General features: G+C 42.0%; 1 protein-coding gene across 2 annotated transcripts in view; it reads right to left on the bottom strand.

The window, feature by feature from the left end:
* The window catches only part of agmo (alkylglycerol monooxygenase), a 306229-nt gene that overhangs the window by 240873 nt on the left and 46865 nt on the right, over positions 1 to 18491 (bottom strand). For both annotated transcript variants that reach the window (XM_080216539.1, XM_080216531.1), the window contains exon 3: positions 1042 to 1193. In XM_080216539.1, coding sequence (XP_080072665.1) covers positions 1042 to 1193 — 152 coding nt within the window. The remainder of the gene's footprint in view (positions 1 to 1041; positions 1194 to 18491) is intronic.

The raw sequence follows: 18491 nt of genomic DNA, 5'->3' as shown, positions 1-18491 counted from the left end.
ATTTAATTTCGTTCAACCTTTTATATAAACAAGCAGCTGTATTCATAGTCCCACTTCAAAGACTTCATAAACATTTGGAGCTGTCAGTCAAAATGACTGACCCCACTGTGGTCGTGTCCAGTTGTGAAATCAGTTATACAACACTAATCTTATAATGATAGTCACTGAAAAGAGAGAGAAATAGCAAGCACTTTTTTTTTTAAACACTGCACTCAGTTTTTTTAAAAAAATTGAAGGGCTGGAGATTTAAATTTCTTGATAATTTGACAGTGATATCTCTTGACAGCTGTCTTTAATGGTCCTTTGACAATACTCTTGATTGTTCTCCTGTCAAGTATAATGAGTTTATGCATGTGTATATAGTTATGTCCATTTTTAACAATCTAAAGGGCACTTGACTTCTCACAAAAATACCTTCATCTCTCAAAGTGTCTTCAGAACATATCCAGAAGAGTATCCTATTTTGCTAAAACTGTATGTGACTTGTCCAAAGAACTCCAGTAAGTTTAGACCTCTTTTCTGGTCTAAAGTGGACAAGTCATGTTTTGAACATCCCATTCGCAAAAATTAGATCTGACTGAAGCAGCTGCACTTTAACATTGGTCTCCACGAAATTACTATCATAACTTCAGCAGAACTATTCTTCGCACAATCTTACAGCAAGGGTAATTCAACTTTACAATTGAGATTCTATGTACTATGTTGGCTATGAAGGGTACTGGGGGTCATCATTAGATCTTCCCGTGCACTTAGTAGAGTGTGAATTGAATGAACGAAGGCTCACCCAGTGAAAAGTGAGCAGGAGGGGTTTAAAAGCCATTGCTTCAACCCAGACAAGTACTCCTGTAGATCTCTGGGTATTGCCTTGCATAAAGTAAGCTGTGAGTGTGGCTCTGAATTGTGTTATCATTAAAGGGTTTTTGTTGATGGAAGACTATCCTTGTTGGAATTATAACACTGTGTAAAGACATAAGTATGCCATAAACTTCAATAACATAAGCATTGTCTATCAGTAAACTATTGCTTCAAAAATTGTCCTACCATGTGACGTTCGATGCAGCCAGTAATAGGCAAAGTCAACTCCTAAAAATGTCATCCACCATGTCCAGGGTGAATCCCATGGGAGTGAAAACAGTCTAAAGTTCTCCCAGATGTAAATGTAACCAGTCAGCTCAATGCCTCGGCCCAGTAGTCTACACAAAAGAAATAAAGATAGATTTAGTAAATATAATCGTGTTACTTTTTCCAAAAGCAGACCTCTGTATACATGGCAACATCTAAACACTGCCTGCTTGGCAGGTATCCTTCACTAAAACAGCCAAAACTGGAAACTTTGAAGACATTTCTGATCATTGCCTGGACACTAAATGTGTTTACTTTCCACAAAGCAGAAATATAGGAGGAGATTCTCCAGGACTATTAGTCCAGCCAGGATTCACGATGATCTGATGAATCAGGTGTGAGGGCCAAAATCGGGATTCTCTCTGATATCAAATCCATTGCAAATCTTCCAGCCTGTTCCCCCTAGCGGGAGGTTGGAGGGAGAGATAGAGGCAGAAAGCTTATAAAACACGCAATGCATAGTTATGCTTTAGAAATACCATGATCTATGGAGCTCCAGCCAAAGGCCGAGAAAGAGAATCATTTTCAGCTGGCAGACATCTGATGGGCAGATTGACTCCAAATTCAAAGAAACTAATAGCAGAGGAGGTGACCAATCTCCTTGCATCATCCAATGATGTCCTCAGAAGGACTATTCACATAAATCAAATAAGACATCAAAATAATTTCGCCGTCGATATATGAGGACATAGAATCATGCCCATTTGAACACGGACTCATTGGATAAATCATGAACTCTTAGAAGTTTCAAAAGTCTGACTTCTCAAGTTGTTACCTTGGATTTGAAATTGTCCTTACAATTATAACAATACCACACTTGTATGCCAGATCCAATCTGAGAGACCGTTAATTAAAGCACCCAATTCTTTCCACGAGATTTTCCTTCTTCCTCATCAATGGTCATCTTCTTAGAAACAGTTATTAATATTTCAATGTAATCCATCAGCACTCTGGAACATCACAAGGACGTAACACGACTGTACTTTTTTTCATGATTTTCTCATTCTATTCCTGATCTACAAGTGAGATGGTGGGTAGCTGGTCAGTAGGAGATGTGCAAGGTCTGGAGAACTCCCCGTGATTGTGTGAGGAGTATTTGCCTTCTAATAATAAGCTGAGATTGGTAACTCGTGAGGCATTATTTGTGCTACACTACATTCTGCTTTATTGTACACAGACTCAAAACCCAAGTGCACCATGCCACATGGCTGCTCCTATATCAGGCACATCATTTTATGGTGAGGGTTGAGGTTTTGTGGTGGTAGTTCCTCTGTTCTATTTTTATTTTTTTCCACATTGGGGCACCGTTTCTGGCAAGATAGGAGTTGCTGGATCAGCAGGCTCTGACTTTTTGGGACCCGTCTCCTTTTTTTGACTAAACATTAAAATGTATAGTGGGAAAAGTCAGCAGTGTCTGGGTTCACACATGGTCAAAAAAAAACATTCCACCCAGTCTAGTGTTCAGGAACCCTCATTGAAAGTAGGAGAATTTGTAAATGTACAAATTAATTCCTGCTTCTCTTTCCCCAGAATCCAAATGAGTAAATCCATGAGGGTGTATGGTCCGTAATTCATTCTTCTGTCTTCGTGAAATTTGCTCTCAACAAATTCTGCTCCTTGTACCAGTACACTTTGAGAGTTTTACTCAATTAAAATGGAACATAAAACAAGAATTAAGCAAACAGATTCATGGGAAAAAAAATTTTAAAAATGCTGATTCATCTGTTTAAAATTACAACACTTGTCAAGCATTTGTTGGGCTCAATAAAATAATAAATACAAAGCAAACAAAAATCCTTTTTTAAAAAAACAAGTTCAGGATCACACCTGTTGCACCCAATCATAACTCTATGAAATTTATTGTTCAATAGAAGCTACATTTCCAAAATGGAAAGGAAAGAAGCCTTCCAGGGATATGAAAATTCTCAGCTTTAGCTGCTGCAATTCATTTTTCTGATAGGCAACTTAATCCATGTTTATACAAGTTTAATCTCTTAATAGGACAGGGAGGGAATACCAAAAACTAGAATGTTAATTTTATTCTCCGGGGGTTGGCTATTTCACGTCCAGTCATATAGAATTATTACAAAAGGGTTCTGTGCTGAGGTCTCATCCCGCAGATGCTGGAAATCACAAATAAAAACCGAAAATGCAATGAATCTTCGGCATGTGTGGAGGCAGAAAGGGACAAAGTTAGTCCTATCGTTGTCTTAACTCGCACCAAGACCCATTACTCCTGTGCTCCTTGATCTACAGTGGCTGCCAGTCAAGTCAAATCTTGATATTGAAATTCTCAGTTTTGCTTTCAAATCCAGCCATAGCTTCTTACCCTTTGTAACCTCACCCAATCCCACAACCTGCAAGATATTTGCACTCCTCTAAATCTAGCCCAATGACCGTGGTCCTAAATCCTGGGATAAGCTCTCTATGTCCCTTCACCTTTCAACCTCAATTTCCTCCTTTAAGATGCTACTTAAAACCCAACTCTTTGGCCAAAATTTTGGTTATCTCTATGAGTTAATATCTCTATTTAGCACTTAGTATAATTTTTTGTTTCACCGAAGCACCCTGGGGCATTTTTATCATGTTAATGATTTTACATAAATATAACTTGCAAACTTTATGTTCTGATGAAAGATCTCAGACCTGAAAAGTTAACCCCTGGTTTCTCTCAGCATAGATACTGGCAGGCCTGCAGAATATTTCCTGTATTTCTGTTTCTATTACCTGAATCTTTTGAGATACCTGGATGAAAAGAAACAAAGATTTCCGACATCACTGGACTGGATTTACCTGATCCCGTGGAGACGGAATTGGAGATGCAAGAGCCATGGAAAAATGGTAGTGCTCCACAGTAAAACTGTTTCCTGGCATATTCCTGGCTCCAGGAGACTTCCATAGAGGCAGATTTAAGGGTGAGGGGGGAGAGGTATAATTTGGATATGAGAGGAAGGTTCTTTACACAGAGTAGCGGGGGTATGGAACGCGCTACCGAGTGGGGTGGTGGAGGCGGGAACGTTGGACTCGTTTAAGGTTCAGTTAGATAGGCACATGAGTGAAACGAGGATGGAGGGTTATGGTAGGGGTTATTGAATAAGGGTTAGAACCTCGGGAGACACCGGAAAGGCAGGCTGGTGATTAACGTTTTTGTCTTTTCACTCCGCAGGTGGAGGTCCACCTCGTTGTCAAACGAGGGGCATGCACACGGTGGGTCGTGCGTGGGCTGCTCCTGGAGGTTCCGGGAGTGGCCTAGTACTTCGTGTCGGTGTGTGCTTGATCCTGGACCGGTAGACGGGCGCCGCAACAGCTCGGTGACTAGCACTGCTGGCTGTGCAGATACATGGATTTGGGCCTGTGTCTGTGGGAGTTTGTGCATTCTCCCTGTGGTTGCGTGGGTTTCCTCCGGGCGCTCCGGTTTCCTCCCACACCCCAAAGATGTGCTCTTAGGCTGATTGGTTTTACCAAATTGACACTATTCTCCCCTGAATCTGGCTAAGTCAGGGGTTCTAATTGTAGATACGCAGGGTAGAATAGGTGTAGGATGATGCGGCGGCGCGGGCTTGTTGGGCCGAAGGGCCTGTTTCCCATGCTGGGTTGTTCTTTGTTCTTTGTTCAGACTTGGAATTAGGTCATCTGTTCATTCCACAGAGACAGATAGCCAATTGGTACAATAATTCCCCACTAGGGATTGCTATGAGTTGGCACCAATATTTTAATCAACATCAGAGTGGGGCCCCCCCTGCATTTAAAGGCATCCAGCTCCCTGTAGGTGGTGCCATGCTCATATGTTGACACCAGTGTGATGAGAGGCCAATGAGAAAATAGGCCTACAGAGCAATTTTCTGTCTTATCTTGATGTTATCATCTTCAGTGCAGCCCTTCTGCAGCAAGGGCATCTTCATGCCTTTATGATCTGCCTGAACAGTGCCAGCCTCCCCTCCCTGGTGGAACCGCCAAGACTTTCCCTCTGACTACACCTACTACATTGAGACCCCGTCTACTATTTTTAATAGAATTTATTTTAATCTAATAAAAAATAAATTAATAGAATGACATAAAAGTGAGGGGTTGTTCAATTAGGAGGATCCTTCTTGGAAGGCTGCACCAATATGACTACAGCTGCAGGTTGATCTCTGAGGAGCAGGCCTTGCCAGTGTCTTTAGGTCCCACAAATCACCCTCCTCCTCCAAAAAGTGGTTAAGTGGGGGTGGTTTGCAAACAGGATTGCACCAATTTTTCCACTACAGCTGATACTTAGTCATTTTATTGGAGAATTGCACCATGTTCTTAAACTATTTCATTATTTATGTGTTGTTGTTGCATGGTCACTTTAAGAGTCTAGTAACGATTATGGTTCATGAAGTCAAGATCAAGCCTTTGTAGAGTTAACAGCTGTACAATAAACCTGAAGTGTTGTTTGCGTTCAACCCCACGTTATACAATTCCATATTCTTTTGTCCTAAGGTGCAGCACATAACATATCCCAACTCAAAATATACAATGGTCACCAAGAGCTTGCTTGAATGCGAGTAGTCATCGATTCAATGACATACATTTTTGTCATAAGATTACAGTATTTCTATAGCAATTCTAGGCTGAACAGTGTTGCTCAGTACCTTTCAGGTAAATATACCAACATATCATACTGCATTAAGTAATCTACATGCTGCCTTCAGCAGTATTATCCTGAAACCAGATATATGCTGATGGCACTCTGTTTAACCTCTTCACCAATTTCTTCAATACTTCTGCTGTTCCAAATTGTCAAATTGCTTGTGTTCGATGTTAGATTAAAATAAACGTCCTCCAATTAAATATTACAAAGACCAAAGCCAGTTGGTGGAATTTTATGAATTTTTTTTATGCATCCAGCTAGCACGAAATCAGAAGAGTCGCTGATCTGTTTTTTGGGTGAGTTTTCACTGCCAATCTTGTACACTCAGTCTTTGAAACTATGGGCTAGACTGTTTCTAGCGTGAGAAGCAGTGGGTGGGGCTTAATTCACCAGAAAGCAAGCAGCTCAGATTGGAGCCACAAACTGTGTACACGCAGAAAAAACTAAGAACATTCAGCTCTCCTCACAGAACACCCCCAGGCCAGTTACAGTGTCCCCCTCCCTGCCATGGACATCAGATAACGCCCCCCCAAACATTACTGCCCCCTTGTCCCCCACCTTTCCTCCCCAGATCCCCTTACACAAGTTCCCCTCATCCCCCCTCCAGGCCCCAGTGTCTGATTGACATGACCTTCTCTCGCCCCTACTCCTAATTATCACAGAGACACAAATCACGTCCACCATCAGCATACCTGAAAATGCTGACTTGGTTTTCCCTTCATGGTAACAAGGCAAACTGCTTTAAACCCTCTGAAATGCTCTAACAGGCGTGTGACTCACCCAAACTGCCTGTGGCTTATCTGCCCTAACAAGTGAAAGCTCCATAAAAAACCCAAGGATGGGCACACAGGCAGGCAGTGAAGGAAGAAATGACCTCCAGGAAGACAGCTCCAAGATTTTTGGAAGCAGATCTAGCCAGGTTGCTGAAGGCGGTGGAGGCAGGGTGGGACACCCTCTTTCCCCCCCAGCAGGATGCCGTGCCAGGTGAAGAGATGGAAACGCAGCCTGGGAGACAGGGGCAGCATGTGTTAGTGCCAGGACACTGGGCAGGAGAACCGGGGAAGTTGTACTGCAAGAGACTGAATGACCTAATCTGGCGGCAAGAGTGAGTATTTTGCTTCATCTAGCACCTTCCCTCTAAATAAGCCCCAGATCCCCCTCACCCCCAGCACCCTACATCCTTCTAGCCCCTGACCCCCCAAGCACCTCCCTCCGCTCCCTCACCACCCCCTCCCCCCACCCCCGAAGAGTGCCACAATCCTTGTCTTCTGAGGGCCACCTCCTGATAGCATGAGTCCTGGAGGATATAGGCATTCTCCTCCTATGGCTCCTTCTGTCCCCACAGGAGAAGAATGACCATATCCCCCCACAGCCCCCCCAGAATGGCAACATAACCACCCCACACAAGCTCCCCCACTCAAAAACACACACACAACCTATGCAGTAGTGGCCCCAGACCGTGCTGCTTGACAAGTCCTGAAGCTGCAGTACTACCATGTCAGAGTTTCCAGCCCAGCCCCACCTGTAACAGTGCTTGCTGCTGCCAGCACTAGGATCCAAAGTCAGCACTAAGACCTGGATTCGTGCTGAGAGTCCGAGGTCGGACTCCATAAGCAACAACAGCCCCTCAACCTCCTCCCCTCCCACACACAGGGCCCCCCCAACCCAAAACACAACACTGCCACCACAAAGTACCCTCCTCCCTTTGCAGTGTGGAGCAGTTTGAAAGCAGAGACTTATCTCTCCACTCAACCTCACTGCTCAAGTGCCTGAATCTGACTTTTAACCTTGAGGGTTTCTTTTTTCAAATTTCCTTTTGAAATCAGAGACTCCACTTCCATCACCCTCATAGGTAACGAGTTCCAGGCCATGTCCACTCACAACATTAAAAAAAAACTTCCTTAGACCCTCCCTGCAATACTGGCCCAAAATCTTAAAGCAACATCCTCTAGTCCTTGTACCAACAGCAATTCTTTGTCTATCCCATCTTAACCAGCCATAATCTTGTACACCTCTTATCAAATCTCCCCTCAATTTCCTTTGCTCCACAGAAACAGTTTCTCCAAGCTAACCTTGTAGTTAAAATTCCTCATTCCTGGAATGATTCTGGTAAATCTACTCTGCACATTTCAAATACCCTCACACCTTTCCTGTAATGTGGTGACCACAACTGGATACATTTGTTCACAGAATCAGAATCTTTACAGTGCAGATGGCCATTTGGTCCATCATGTCTATACTGGCTCACTGATGGAGCATTCTACCTAGTCCCATGCACTCTCCTACCTTGCACATTCCCTCTTTAATCAATAACAATCCAAATGTCTTGAACACCTCGATCAAACGTGCCTCCACTACCCTCTCAAGAAATTTGTTCCAAACTCCAACCATCCTCCAGGTGAAAGTGCTTTTCTTCATATCACTTTTGCTCCTTTTGCTAATTATTTTGAATCTGTGCCCTCTAATTCTTGATGATCTCCAGCGAGAATGGTTTCCTACTATGTACCCTGCCCATACCCCTCATGATCTTGAATATCTCTACCAAATCTCCCCTCAGCTTGCTTTTCTCCAAGGAAAACAGTCCCAATCTGCCTAATCTATCCTCATAGCTACAGTTCTTTACCCCAGAATCATTCTTGCAAATCTCCTCTGTACTTTCATCAATGCCTTCACGTCCTTCCTTGGGTACGGTGCCTACAACAGAATGCAGGATTCTAAGTGAGACCTAACAAGTGTCTTAAACAAGTTCAAAGTTCAACATGTCCTCCTTACTCTTGTATTCAATATCCCTATGACTGAAGCCCAAGTTACTATATGTTTTATTAACTGCTCTCTCAACATGTCCTGCCATCATCAATGATTTCATTATACAGCGTTCAGCATAACTCTGTTTATAAAACCCAAGATCCCATTTGCTTTATCACCTATTCTCTCAGTATGTCCTGTCCCCCTCAAAGATTTGAGCACATCAACTACCAGGCCACATTTCCAAGTTTGGTATAATCAGTACATTTCGAACATTTCCTCTATATTCCAATATCCAAGCTATTCCTTTTTATCCAAAAATATCTCCATCAGAAGGCTGCAGCTTTAGACTCCACACACATTACTGACAGATACATCAGTGAAATGCTGAAAGAGGACTGTACTGTTAAAGGCGTTGACCTTTAAGTGCTATATGTCTGCTCTGATGGGTAAAAAAAAGTTCTTAAGGCCCTATAAAAGAGGAGGAAGTTCTCTCAATATTTATCCATCAACCAATACCACAAAAAACAATGAATCTACTCCTGATGTGCTGTTTATAGGACTTTACTCTTTGAAAATTGGTTGCTCTGCTTGCATATGTAACAATCAATATAGTGCAAAACACTTTGGAATACCAAGAGTATGAGACAAAACACTAAATAAATGCAACTCATCTTATTTACTCATTTTTAACATTGAGGTAACATGTAAATGCCATTAGACTCGGGTGCAGTACAATATAGGCATAGACTTCTCAGACCAATAATTTACCTCAATCAAAGCTCTAAACAGCAAGAGGCTGACCATCCTCCAGTAACTCCCATTCCTGCTGATGGCCTCCACTCTGTCATCCTAGATGGTGACATTAACTATCATTGTTGAAGCTGGACGATCCCGCAGGACCAACAGCAAACTGGACGTTATGTCTTCTGGGGCAAGGTTTCCTGCCCCACCAAAGAAGTTGGCAGAGAATGCACCCCTACCCCTTACAGCCGCTCCATAGCCACTTAACATTCTGTGAGGCATTAATTATCAGGAGATAATTAATGCCCCACAGAAGAAGCTTCACCTCAGAGAGAAGCAGCAGCTACTCCTGGGACCATACAAGTCTCACAGAAGGAAGCGTTGGGGGGTCTTTGTTCTTTGTCAGGATGCAGTTAAGTCAAAGGGTCAGCCAAAAGGACCGAGAGAGAGGGTCTTAGGGAGGGAGGGTTTGTGGGGCAGGAGAGGAAACAGGGTTAGGAGGCAAAGGTTAGGGGTGGCAACCAATGAGAGGTCAAGTATTTGGAGGGTGCACAGTGCATCCCCACACCCCCTCTGCCTCCCCAGCCATCTCTCACCTCCCCCTTCCAGTCTGAAAATTGCGGCTGTACTGGACACAGTTGCTCAGTGGTCATTAATTGCTCATTTAAAAGCCAAAATAGGTACCAGATGGAGAAGGCCACTCCACTCCTAATCCACACCATGTAAAATCGCAGCCAGATCAGGGCAGGTGGTAGGCAGCGAGAAGGAAGCCTCCAGAATTTTATAGGCTTCCATCTGAAAAAAATCGCCAGCAGGGAACCATTGAAAATTCTGCCCCAAATTAAATTTAAAAAGCACAAAATTGCACAGCATTGATCAACCTTTGCCCACAGCATCAAACTGCACATAGATTCTTTGCATGCAAACACCAAGTGTCAATACATGTTGACTTTGGTGTTAAGATGGATGTGTCTGGCTATATCATTGCACAACATTCCACTCAGTTGAACCATTCTGTACCAACTGATCCTTGTGGTAAACATAATTCAGAAAAACACTTGACCACAAGTCCATTATGCACTGGTCCACAAAGGAATGTTCTCAAAGCCCTGCTAGAAAGTAGGTGGATCCTGTCAAATGATTTCCTCAGCAGACCATCAAAGTCTCTTGGCAAATGCCTCTTGCTCAAATTTTCAAACAAGTGTCAAGGCATAGTTTGGCTGGTGGCAAGAAGGGCACTCCTCATCACATCAGCTTCATAGCCTACAGTTGTAGCATAGCCACCTTTGAGGCAGCAGTAGTGAGGAAGGGACCATTGCTCACACCCTTCTGGGATAAAGACAGAAGCAGTGATTTTTGTCAAGCTTCATCCTGAATGGTGCTGTAAAGCAGGACTCTGTGCCCTGCGGGGCTGTTCCCAGGTATGTACAGCAACTGCTGCTGGAGGAGCATCAATTCTGTGAAAGACACTCTTTGGTTTACCCAAAACTTGCTGGCCTTCCTGTGCAAAGAGCTGTTGACAATCAAGTGTTGCAGATCGGCACATAGGTTCAGGACTACTTGCTCGGGGATACCCTGAAGCTTGGGGCAACCATCACAGAGGCCCAATGGGCAAAGGTCACTGTTTACGACCCAACAAGCATGTTGTACCAAGGCATTGGAAACCACGTAAAACACTTCAGGCTCTATTCAGTTTTCAGAGAGAATGTTTAACATGAAATGTAAGTGTACATTGTAAATAAAAGCTATAATGACAAATGTCATGAGGCTCCTCATGCACTGTGCTGAAGGAAACTGTGGTGGCAAATTTGAACAGTTATGTATAACAGTACTTTTACAAATGTTATATATTTTTGGGAAAAGCTATTTCCATATTGCAATATGTTAAGATTTAAGAAAAGCTCTGCACAAATGATGAAAAACTGCAGTCTTTGATAACAATGAAAAACTAAGCTGATCTATATAAAGAAAAGGTTTTAACACTTCAAGATTTGTTTTGATGCACAGCTCCAAGAAAATGCAGCTTTAAATAAGGAAAGGGACTCTTGAATGTTTTGTGTATTTAATCATCCAGTGAAGCTTTTAAGTATCATTCAATGTGATTTGAACAATGTTAAGTATTGTTTAATTTTTAAGTTTATTTATTAGAGTCACAAGTAGGCTTTTCTTAACCCTACAATGAAGCTACTATAAAAACCCCCCAGTTGCCAGTTTGGGTAAGCTGAGGGAGAATTTAGCATGGCCAATGCACCCAACCTGCACGAATTTCGGACTGTGGGAGGAAGCCGGAGCACCCAGACAAAACCCACACACACGAAAGGAGAACGTGCGGACTCTGAACATTCAGTGACCAAGCCGACAATTAAACCCAGGTCCCCGACGCTGTGAGACAGCAGTGAATTATTATACTTTATCCATTCCATTGAATATCTTTCTTCAAAAAAGTAAGAAGTGTTTCTTTTTGCTTGAGAAAAGGAATAAGGATAGTGACCTTCCGGCAACAGGATACAAAACATTGTTTTGCTCCCATTTGCTAGAGGATATATAAACCACATACGCTAACCCCCACTCGTTGATTCAGTAAAAATGAGTCAAACAGAGTATGTTTTATTCTATTAACCCAATACAACATCACACAAATTGCCTGGAATGACCTTCCTACACTGAACAATTTACCTACCTGCTTACTTTTTACAGCATTATATTTTCACATGGTTCCTTTTATCCTGTCTATCTGAACTGAATTTTCCTGCTTGAGACAGCCAGATTTCAAACACAAGGGGCTTTTGATAACCTGGTTTTAATAAAACGAGGGAAGCCAAAATCTTTAAAAGCAGATCTCCCAGCTGCAAAAGCGAGTTAACCTGAAGCTGTTTTAATTTCAGTTTTATATCCTGTCAGGTGCAAGGATTTAGCACAGACTCCCAATTTATTACCCAGCCGGCCAGCTACAAAACATTAGCACAGATGTTTTAAACAATTACCCTGCAAGGTAACTGGTGACCATAATGTAATGTAATAAAACATGATTGTGCCTAATTTAAATGAAACAAATAGTTCTACTCAGTTCACAAACAGCAATAATGAAAAAAAGCCTGACAAACCTTCTTCTCACATGTGCAAACCTCATTTCCTTGTGCAGTCATTACCTACCATGCAGAATGCTTCTCTTTACACATAATACTGGTTACATCTGTATGCTTATACTGTTTCTTGCAATGCCTAAAAAATTGTTCTGCATGAAGTACAGCATAAAGCTAAAGTGAGTCAAATTCCTTGTGTTGACAATTTTAATGAAACAGCCCAAGACCAAGATGAAAAATCCCAGTTTATTCACTAAAGTTATTGATAGGAGGAATTTCAATCCTAAATAGCCTCCAAGATCTGCACTCTACAGTTTATTAGGCCAGATGGACTTCACCTTCAGTGAGATCTCTTACTAATTACTAACTCAATACAGATGTACAACTAGTGGGCGGCATTTGTGTTTGAAGGAAAGATTGCTCATGCTTAAAGAGCATAGAAAATTAAACTTGGGTGCTTGCAAAGACACAGGCTAGCTCTAATAGGTGACCAAAACAGCCCTATGCACTAATGTTGCACAAGGACGCATACGTCCTCCGTCCTACTACAACACAAGGAAAGATGATTCCTGCTCAACTTTGCACTAGCAGAGACTGAAATGCAACATCATCCAATTCAAACAGACCGTCAGTGCCGACCTCGCACTTGAAGACGTTGATTACTTAAGAGCCGAAAACACGCTGAGAACTGAACAAATTCCCCCACTATTGATCGGCATGGATCTAAAGATAAATTCTGCAAAAGACATGCACTTCAATAGCACCACTATCCCATTAGATAAATAGACCAAAAGGAGTACTCAATGAATGGCAGCACATTACAAAGCTCAGAGGGATGTTGGGGTACTTGCCCACATTTTATTGAAGGTGGCAGGGCAGGTTAACAGGATAGTTAAAGAGGCATACAGGACAATAGCCTTTATCAATCACGACATAGGTTATAAGAGCAGAGAGGTTGTGTTGGAGCTGCACAAATCTCTGGTTAAGCTACAGCTGTAGTAATGTGTTCAGTTCTGTTCACCTCACCATAGGAAGGACGTGATTGAATTAGAAAGGATGCAGAGGAGATTCACCAGGGTTTTGCCTTGGATGGAGAGTTTGAGCTGCGAAGAAAGGCTGGCATTGTTTTCTTTAGAGTAGAGTAGAGAAAGCTGAGGGAGGGACCTGATTGAGGTATAGGATTATGAGAGGTATGGATAGGAAGCAGCTGTTCCCCTTATTTGAAGGGTCAATAACAAGGGGGCATAATTTTAAGGTGAAGGGCAGGAGGTTTAGAAGGGATTTGAGGAAAATTTATTTCACCCAGAGGATGATAGGAGTCTGGAATGCACCATCAGGGAGGATAGTACAGGCAGGAAACCTCAGAACCTTTAAAAGTACATGGATTAGCACTTGAAATATCATATCATTCAAGGCAATGGGAGAAGTGCTGGAAAGTGGGATTAATGTAGATGTAGTGTGGTTTTGTCAGTGCAATGGGCCAAAGGGCCTCTCCCATCCTGTATGACTCTATGACATCACATGATTTCTATGGAGGCACAGAGATCTGGAAGGTACCAAATTCAATTCCTAGCATACAATGAGTTTGTGAAGTCTTGGTCAGGACTTTGGTGGAAAGAATATAATTGACATCAGATCCTCCCTGGTAGGCAGAGGAATGCATTCAGGAAACGTTCCTGCTCTTTATGGTCCACTACTTGTGCTGCAATGAATGACGCAAGAAGATTTAAAGATTCTCCCATGATCTATGCTCACACATGAGGAATGGCCACTTGGGTGAGATCCTGGGAAACTGTCTGTGGCACCATATTTGAGCATGACTCACTGCTTTCTGAAAATAGTAGCAGAAAAGAAAAAAAGATTGTGGGGAATGGGGTGATGGGTGAAGTAATATCTTTGTCACTTGAGTAACTGATGCCCAAAGGAATAGGAAAATCATGGAAGAGGGCAAATGTGTTTGATGGGTTGCAAATGTGAAATCCAGTTCAAATTGGAGGCAGGCTACAGAATCATAGGTCAGTTAACATTGTCAATTATTGATAATTACTAAATACACATAATAAAATGCCAAGAACTTACAGAAACAGGAGCTAATCAATGCTAATCTGGGTCATCGGGCAAGTTATGTCAGCAAAAGTTTTTGAAGTAGTAACAAGATAAAGAAGGAAAGGCAAGTGAATTTGGTTTATGTCGATTTTTTGAAAGTCATATCAGAAATTTATGGCAAAGATTGTGTCCCATGAAATGAAAGAGAATGTGACCATCTAGATAGAGAGATGGTAACAAGCCAGAAAGCAATGGGAAAGTGTAATAGGAAGTTTCTCAGACTGGTGAGACAGAGTGGTGATAGGGTAACTTCTATATTGGCAGAAATGGAGGAAACAACATTGAGATGTACTAATGATAACAAATAGAGGGTAATGGAAAAGTGTGTCAAAGATTAACAAAAAGTGCAAAAAAGGTCAAAATGGTAGTCAGTACAACTAAATTGTAGAAAAATGTGATGTTACAGATTTTAATGTTTTCCTTTCTTTACGCTTGGGCAAAAGACACATTTATTCTCTGGCTTCCAACTACCAGAGAAATTTCTATAGTGAGGGGCTAACGGAATAACCTTATCTCTAACTTTCTCATACCCTCAGATAGTATTGTTTGATGTGGGGATAAGGTGCTTTGGCCGTCCTCCAATAATTCATTCCAAATGATCAGCCTTCACCTGGAAGCCTAAGATCCCAGCAAACTAACTCACATCACAACAAACTGACACACACGCAAGACCAAGCAAAATAAATCAGACAGTGATCAGGGATGGGAACTCATGATTTTGCGTCTTCTCAGCCCACAGAAAGAGACCAACTGTAGCACCCATGATTAATGTCACAGCTGAAATCAGCTAATGTAGTCCCTACCACGAATCAAACTTCAGGTTGCAAATTTAAAAATGGTACAGCAAAATACCTGAATATTTTTTGAAATATAAAAGGTTGCTTGCTGAGTGATATAATCATAGAACCCCTATGCAGAAGGAGGCTGTTCGGCCCATCATATCTGCACTGACCACAATCCTACCCAAGCCCTATTCCCATAACCCCACATATTTGTCCTGCTAATCCTCCTGAAACTAGGGTCAACTTAGCATGACCAATCAACCTAACTCACTCACTTTTGGACTGTAGGGGGCAACTGGAGCTCGCAGAGGAAACCGACGCAGACATGGGGAGCATGTGCAAACTCCACATGGATGGTGACCCAAGGCCGGAATTGAACTTGGGTTCCTGGTACTGTGAGACAGCAGTGCTAATCACTGTGCCATCATGCCACCCAAACTATATTTTACCATCTCAACATGATCCATGAGGTTTTCCTGCAGTAGATACTGGCTGAGGTAGCATGGACAATGTAAGCATAAAAGGGGATGGGTGGAGGGAATGGGGTGGCATGCATCGAGTTGCACTGGGGCTATGAGAGGCCATGGGTTGTCAGGAGTTGCCATTAAATTGACATGGTATGATAAGGGCTGTGGAAGTTGGATGGAGGTATGGTTTGACATGGATAATGCATGGGCAGTGAATGGGGGTGATTGAGTGTGAGGGCTGAGGGCTATGGGCTATAGCGCCTAATATTTAACAAACCAACAGGGATAAAAGTTTCAGATAACTGGAACAGGCCTTTTACACAAACTGCCTTACCACTCAGCAGTCCCTTTAAACACCTCCGGATCTGCTTCTGGAGCAATGGACCCAACTCCATCCCACATTTGCCCCCAGAGCTAATATCACACCACTCGGGGCCATTTCTCCCGAGGCGGTGCACCAGAAAATTTCACACTACCTGAAGGGGGACAAAACTCCGAGCCACCGTCTTGTGAATGTGGCTGCATGCTCTCATTCTGACTTGGCATTGTGCAAGCTAGACTAAATCTTAGCATTTGTTTACTTAGCTTGACAACTTTAGAGGATTTTGCAACACGTATTCTGCAACAGGCTAACAAGGAAAATTCGCCATTTTGTACCAACACAAAAGAAGCCATTTTGAGATCTGAACACCTGCTGCAAAACTATGCAACATTTTAGTACACCAACCACTAGTATCGTAAAGTAGCAATTGATCAGCAATGGATGAATTAGAATTAGAAGTATCTCAATTACTCTGTAGTTGCAGAATAAGTCATTAATAATCAAATAGTTAATGAGAGTTGGGTTGTATCTATTTCTGTAACTTTCTACTAATATTCCTATTTTAGAATCAAAGTCTGAGATTTAAACATGCTTTGACAGCACTTGAGAAAGAAACCCAAACTCAGAAGAGGATCCTATCAGAGTACACTACCATTAACAACTGGGCTTAACGTAAAAGGTGTCTATCCAGTTTACGATAACAGATACATCTTGAAATAATCCATTGTCAAAGACCCAATGGGCAATTTTCTGCCCACTGAAGTGGTAGAGGCTACCTCGTTGAATATGTTTAAGTCACGGGCAGATAGACTTCTGATTGACAAGGAAATTAAGGGTTATGGGGAGCAGGCGGGTAAGTGGAATTGATCCACTTCAGATCAGCCATGATCTTATTGAATGGTGGGGCAGGCTCGAAGGGCTAGATGGCCTACTCCTGCTCCTATTTCTTATGTTCTTGTGTGCACAAATAGCTAAAACCAATGAAATTCACCCTCATAGCAATATTGACCAATCAACTATTGACAACTGTGGGTTAAAGTTGGGTGATTCAGAACAAGGTATAAATTTTGGGAACCATCTCAATTTTGTACACCAAGGGACTCTGTAATGGGTTTTCTCGGAGGCAGAAGTAGCAATCTTGTCAGCATTGAACCCAAAAACAGAGGCAAAATTCCTGTGGCTTTGTCCCTGAATAGTGCAACTTCCTTCCAAGACAGAGGCAGATTTCCTATTGGTACTGTTTCTTCTTGACTGGCCATCCCTTTGAAGTTGTGAAATGTGTTCTTTTGCCCCTTTAGTTCATTGATAAGTGCATTGTTGTGTTACTTCATCCTGTACTCAATAAACGTTGGTACAGTTCACTAATTTAGTGTCTTTACCTGATGGTTGTATCTCTGTTGAACTAAAACAGTTTAAAATGAATTTGAAATCCAGTCATCAAACTGCACATTACTAAATTAAATCAAGTCTAAATTTATCAAAATACTTTTAAAAAACATACAGTTGACCCACATTACAAAACTGATCACAAGCCATCACACTGAGAAGGAGATCACCAAAGAGTTAATTTGCCTGGCTGCGCTGTTTCGCCTGAAATACATTTAACAATACAATTCAATGATCAACTGAAACTTGACAGGATTCCTTCCAGAATGCAATTAAATCTGTCAAATATATATTTAAAGCAAAAACTTCTTGGAACAATAAATTAAACATGGTTTCCTGCTGAAACCAAGATACATTTTCAACTGCCTAGCCAAGGGACACATAGCACATTCCATGTCAAGACAATGGAACAAAATAGGTGCTGGATGGACACCATAAAAAGTGTTAACTGAACCTAACAGCCAATTGTGATATCCTACTGTTACCCCTCCTTAAATCAACTAATTTGGTACAGATTTAACATTGAACCTACGATCTTTCTAGTCCGCATGACAAAATCAGTGGACTCATAAGATGTGAGTAATTTGACTTTACTGAGCTTCATAGAATCCTAGAAAAGAACAGCATGGAATCGACCCATTGAGCCCGCACCAGTTAATTGTAAAGAGCAACCTAATTTATCTAATCCCCTTCTCTTTTTCCAATGTTCCATTTTTCAAGTATTTATCCAATTCACATTCTAAAGCTACAATTGAATCTATTTCCACCACAGTCGACATAAACAGTGGCTTCCAAATCCTAACCAGTTGAAGACAAAAATTACACATCTCATAAGCAAGCAATATAAATATTGCAACTTTCTAGCTGGTCCCAAGGTCCCAAATGGATTGGCTGGGCACTCAAGCCTTAGTGATTATTTTCCAAACCTCACTGGATTCCAGGGAAGTGCCCGAAGATTGCTAAACGGCTAATGTTACGCCACTGTTTAAAAAGGGTAGCAGGCAAAAGGCAGGGAATTATAGGCCGGTTAGTTTAATGCCTGTTGTAGGAAAAATGCTTGAATCCGTAATCAAAGAAGAAATAGCGAGGCATCTTGGGAAGAATTGTTTGATACAGCAG

This window comes from Carcharhinus amblyrhynchos, chromosome 2, assembly GCF_965287045.1.
Source record: "Carcharhinus amblyrhynchos chromosome 2, sCarAmb.v2.hapA, whole genome shotgun sequence".
Taxonomy (NCBI): Eukaryota; Metazoa; Chordata; class Chondrichthyes; order Carcharhiniformes; family Carcharhinidae; genus Carcharhinus; species Carcharhinus amblyrhynchos.
Note: the sequence above shows the minus strand (reverse complement) of the source record. Positions and strands in the feature narration are given on the sequence as shown.